The sequence below is a fragment of the Hemibagrus wyckioides genome, linkage group LG19 (genome assembly GCF_019097595.1).
Source record: "Hemibagrus wyckioides isolate EC202008001 linkage group LG19, SWU_Hwy_1.0, whole genome shotgun sequence".
Lineage (NCBI taxonomy): Eukaryota > Metazoa > Chordata > Actinopteri > Siluriformes > Bagridae > Hemibagrus > Hemibagrus wyckioides.
In genome coordinates this window covers 13,164,917-13,170,916 of record NC_080728.1, presented here as the reverse complement: position 1 = coordinate 13,170,916, position 6,000 = coordinate 13,164,917, and the positions used below count along the sequence as shown (strand labels likewise).

The 6,000-nt window shown below is 40.8% G+C and overlaps 1 protein-coding gene across 10 annotated transcripts in view; it reads right to left on the bottom strand.

The window, feature by feature from the left end:
• Window positions 1-1,498: 1,498 nt before the first annotated feature.
• grip1 (glutamate receptor interacting protein 1) overlaps window positions 1,499-6,000 on the bottom strand; it is a 294,167-nt gene continuing 289,665 nt past the window's right edge. For all 10 annotated transcript variants that reach the window (XM_058417361.1, XM_058417365.1, XM_058417356.1 and 7 more), the window contains one exon: window positions 1,499-4,290. In XM_058417361.1, coding sequence (XP_058273344.1) covers window positions 4,036-4,290 — 255 coding nt within the window. In that variant the 3' untranslated portion in view covers window positions 1,499-4,035. The remainder of the gene's footprint in view (window positions 4,291-6,000) is intronic.

Sequence of the window (6,000 nt, the reverse complement as noted above, 5' to 3'; positions counted from 1 at the left end):
TATAGGCTGTGAACATCCACCAGGGGGCACAAATTACTAAGGACAGCAGGTGGTCAAGCGACACAAATTGTTTTTCATTTTTGCAGATTTGATTACACATCATTATCATCTTCAGTAATCAGTTTATCCTAGGTCTATCCAGTTAAAAAGGTCACAGCAAATTTGTGGCCTAACCCAGGAATACCTGGTGCGAGGTGGGGACACACACTATGTAAGGGGCTATAGTCCACACACACACACACACACACACACACCCTTACATCTAGGCAAAATTTAGTGTAGCCAATGGTATGAGGAAATCACAGAGATCAGAGAAACACAGTAACCTGAGCTCAGGATTGAACCTGGACCCTGCAGCTGTGTGGTGGCAGAACTACTCACTGTGTCTGCATACCAATATCTCCCAATCACAATTTCACAAAAAATATGCAGCTGGTCCAGTTTCATAACTGCTCAACACTTATGTGATCCTTCAGCATAATTTATAGTAATGAACCCTTGTAAGATTAAGGCATTAAATTGCGATTAGTCTCAAATGGCCACAACCTTTCGGATCTTGAAGGTGGCAGTGTGACTGGCTGAATCTGAATGTACTGGTTTCCAATAGAAAACTTCACAACACTGACAGAATGTGCTTTTTGAAGACTGAAAAACACTGAAAAAACATGCTTAAGATATTATTCAGTCAAGAGTTTAGACGGAAATATGTGGGGATGTGGCAGATCAAGTTAAGTAGCCATTATTTGTCACATATACAGTGCACAGTGAAATTCTTTGTTTGCAAACCCCATCCTTGGAGGACTGGGGTCAAAGCGCAGGGTCAGCCATGATGTAGCACCCCTGGAGCAGGGGGGGGGGGGGGGGATGTTCAGGGCCTTGTTTAAGAGCCCAATGGTGGCAGTTTGGTGGTGCTGGGACTTGACCGCTGATCTTCCGATCAACAAACCAGAGCCTTAACCACTTGAGCTACCACCACCCTAGTGGTTAAGCTACTGATCGAAAGGTTGTGAGGTTAAATCCCAGGTCCACCAAGCTGCCACTGCTGGGTCCCTGAGCAAGGCCCTTAACCCTCAACTGCTCAGTTGTATAAAATGAGATCAAATGGAAATCCCTCTGGATAACAGCGTCTGCCAAATTCCAGAAATCTAAATGAAATAGTGTGAGCTACAGGTTTGGATAATTAAAGGCCAATTAAGAAGTCAGTAGTGTCAAAACCTAGAATTAATCGAAAGTATTTTCACTTTTATTACTATATTATAAAACCATCCCACTGAGCTTCCCAGTTAAAACTTTTGAAGGTAATTCTTGCAGGACAAAAATCCTGCAGATACGTCCGGATTGAGATTTTGTAACACCTGCACAATCCTTTCACGAGGCCTTAAATTTCAGCAGGACATTTCTGTAAGAGTAAAATGAGAGAAAATCTGCTCCGAGTGTGCTTTAAGATGAATAATGACGAATGAAGAGCGTCCCGCAATAAACAGGACAGCAGGATTAGTCCACTCTGTATATCTTTTTATTGTTTCTCTTTTCGTTGGCCATATAAAGGTTTACAGCTGTAGGAATCCCCAAAGTTATACATAGACGATAAATATCATGCTAACAAAGTATTAAATTTGTACAAAAATACTTTACAGCTCATAATGCCTGTCCATTAGAAATAAAAATACAATATTTCAGGGACCTAACAGTGAAATTGAGTCATTAATTCATCATACAGTGAAAATGGATACCCACTATTTTAATTGGCAGTGCTTAAATCCACATAAAATGATTACACATGAAAAATAAACTTGAAAACAATACAAAAAACAAAAAAACAAAAACTAAATTAGGCATCAACAAAAATCTGTGTGCATGTCACTACAGATTTTATTTATTTATTTATTTATTTTTTGCAGTAACACAAAGGGAAAACCGTCATGGGAAAGCCGAGTACCGGACTTCACGATGCTGACATGGGGGAAAAAAAGACTTGACCATGACAGGTGAAAGATTTCATATGTGACGTGTCAAAAAAGGACAACAGAAGATCTCAAATCCAGTGCATGAGATCAGGGAATGAACCCGTACCTGAAGGAACAGAACGCTCCAGAATCAAAAAGTCTGTAAAGAAATGCCAGGTGAGCGTCACCCTGATGAGGGTATGATCAGGAGTTTGATTGGACCGCTCATGTGCCATTTTAAATAGTGAGTAGTCAAGAGTGTGTGAGCACAGACAAGCCACGTTTCACACAGGTGCGCACACACACGCACACACACACACACACACACACACAAGTATGTGCTGCCATAAGCAGTAGTTTTCTAATGTTTTTTATTTTTTTCTGAACAGAGCTACAGCTTGTTTTCTAATATATATATATATATGAAATGTTTTGTTGAATGATGTTCTGCCACACAGAACCTCATCCTCACATGATTTAACACTCAAGTGCCACTGTCTTTTGTTTTTGTTTTTTTTTTGTTACTCTTTACAAATAGTTTGTACACCCTTTGGGCTAATGCCCTCTGGAAAAGAAAAACACATTTAACATAGAAAACCATACCAGTACCACATACAGTAGAGTAGTATAAGTTCATATTCACTTAAACAAGGGAGGACTATAGACTAGAAGTTGTTTTCGGGCTGCTCGCGTCGCTCAACTTCATGCTTTTTTTTTTGTTTTTTTTTAATATTATAGTGGTGGATAAAAAGATTCTCCAAACAGCTGAAAACCCACGCTCGGAATGAAGATTTCGGTATTTATGCTGACACATTGTGTTGCCTTTGTAATGTGTCTGGCTGATGTGGGAGTGCTCTCTGCAACACTTCAAGGCCCACAGACACTGATCCCACTCTCCACTGTCCAGAACAAGCATGAGAGGAGGCGATTGGGGACACTCTGGACAGGATATTTGGTCTCTCTGCTTTGTGCTAGCAATAGACATTTCCAAAAAAAAAAAAGCCTGGGGGTTAACTTTCTGCCTGCACCACACACTTAAAGACTCTAAACCCAAAACACATCCTTTTCGTATAGTAAGGCTAGCTGATTGCTTAATGCATCACTCGGGCTTCACAAACTTGCTCATTTACACTATAAACCAACTAATAAAAATAGACTTCTGTCCAGTTCTACACTAAGGTGCATAAAAGGCAAGCAGCGCCTATTTAACATCATGGAGAAATGATCTGAATTTTATGAGAGATTCATTTGGATGGATTTGAACTCAGGAATCAAATAATGATCTTGTTATTGAAAGTTTAGTTCTTTTTCTTTTTTTGTGTTCTGTACAATCACACTTCTACCATTATAAAATAGTTCACAAAAGGTCTCATGCATTGTGCCACCCAACCCACCGGGGCTGACTAGCGTTTTACCATTTTGGGAAATTCAGGTTCATGTTGCTGAGCTCGTGCTGAGTGGTTTTCCTGCTGAGTGAGACATCACGTGGCATCACTTTGTGAGGAATTACGGGGAGATCCACATTACACATACACACACACACAGAAAAGAAAGGAGCAGGAGGAGGGGTGGAGGAGACAAGGAGAACAGCTGAAGTTAGAACAAACAGAATACAGAATGTGGAGATTGCTCTGGCCCGGGACTCACAGGAGGAAATCCTGTTTACTCAAACACATATACACACACTCACACATACACACACTCACGCAGCGGCCAGTCCATAATCATGTGTAAACGTCTTAAAGATTCCATTTGCTTCTTTTGCTTAGTTTTTTTTCCCCATTAAAATGTTTATTGGCAATAAAAACGAGGGATGGCACTGGATCAGTTTTCGATTTCGAGGTCAGTATGGTCTCCCTCCGTAATCACCAGTGTCATTTTCACAGGAGTAAACACACAGGCAGCAGGTGTAGGGATGACCCCTCTCAGTGTGTGGCTCATGCTGTGGCTCAGGGAAGAGACTGTGTGTGCTATATGCCAGAAGAGCTCCAGCTCACTCCAGCAGGGGGGTGGTGTGTGTTGAGAGGAGTTCACTTAGCACCATGAGGAGCACTTGAGCCTGTGCTGGGGAGGATGGGATGGGGTTCTGCTATAAGGTCTTGTTGGGGTCTCTGCCCTCTGACCCCACCAGCCTGGAGTTCTGTTGGGCCACCTCCTGTGGGAGGGGCTCGGCTGGGTCAGTCCAGCCCACAGGCTCCTCGCCGGGAAGCTGGTTCAGTTCTGAGGGAGAGGTTGAGGCTGAGGCTGGGTTTCGGCTGATCACCAGGTCCAGCTTGTTCCCTGATTCAGCGATCAGAGGAACCACCAAGCAGCAGTCAAAGTCTCTAGTTCGGACATGGTTGATCTGGAACAGATAGAATACAGGCTGTATGAAAAAAATCACCAAGGACTAACAAGGATGTGCTAGAACTATTGATTTCTGGATGTTTAAAAAAAATAACCTAGCAAAATTTTGGTTATATTTTGTTATATATAAACTTGCTGTACATAACTTTTGGTTATATTTTTGTTGTAAAAAAAATGGTCACTATAGTCATAAGTCATTATTAATTTAGGCTGGACAAAAATGGATATAGTAGTGAAATGCCAAAGTAAAACTATTCACTTAGGATTTTTACTTCCTACCATCTTTTCAGATTCGAAAAGAAACTGGATAAAAGGTCTGATATGGAGTGCCAAAAGGATCAATCACTTTAAGATTTCATGGTGATAACATAACTCTAGGTCTTCTGGAAAGCCAAGAGATATCACTAACCACAAGCACAAGCGGTGGTCACTCAATATCTGGCCAGGATTTACACGATCACACATTTTACATGCAGATAATCACTTAATCTGTGTTGAAAACACCAATCGGAAAGAAGGTAAACAAACACGAACTAGCCATGTTAGCATTAATGTGCGTGTCCATTAAAATGGAAATGAAATCCATCAAACTGACGCAAGTGCAGAAGTCCAGCCAGATCTAGTCAAGGTTTTTGCAATCAAATTGGAGGAGAAAAATTGATCAGCACCACTGCTATTAGCTCTGACTTAACAGTGAGTTATAGTGTTTTCTACATTCCTGCGTAGTGTCACAGGTTTCCTCAGTGATTTGCAGTTGGTCCACTAACTGATTATCCTTAAACACTTTTCACTGGTAGTTAATTATTACCATTATTATTATTATTAAGTATTATTCACTGGTAGCATTTATTATTTTAATGTGGGTGTTTGGTGAGCCTTTGTGAAGCCTGATGTCAACACTGTTCTCTATTTGAGTGAAAACAGTTTAATTACCAGCAAAGAATGCGCTAAAGTCGTATGACTAAAATGACCTATTCGTACAGTTCGTAAGCTTGAATTACAGTGACATTTATAAAATGAATAACAACATTTACACATATCTGGAGGCTGCTGGTGTAGGAAAAAGTTCAAATTCAATAGCCTCAATTGTATTTCACTCAGCTTTTACACTTAAAAGGTAAATCAGAGCGCTATGCAAATGAGACCTTTGGTGTTTCAGCTAACATGGGGAAGATCCATTGTTCACCAGCCCACTGCATCATTCCCGTTGCTTTCCTTTCCTGCGCTGTGTAAACAACTAATAATTGTGCAATGCCGTGTTTAAAAATGTCTGGCATTCAATCAGATTATAGATTAATATCACCAGGACATGAGAGATGTAACAGTGACAGTGCTTTTCAACCTGGAGGGTGCAGCTTGGCTTGGCAAATCTCACCATTTCCAGAGCCACACACTACACCTAAAGCACTCGTGCTGAATTTGGGCTGAATGTGATCTGAGCCAAACCGAGTCGGGACACACAGGTGGAGCTAAAAATGGTGCAGACACTTGCCTGGACAATCTCATTTATCACAGAGTAATATTTCTGGCTGGGGTCACTTCACTACCAGTCCTTTATCTTGTGGGCTTAATAATAAGGTAACATTATATTAAATAGCACAGTCAGCTAGCTAGACAGCTTCATATTTAGATTTCTCACCTCAATCTATGTTAAATTATACTTCGGGCCAATACCAAATGACTTCCTGTTCACTTTGGTATAACATAA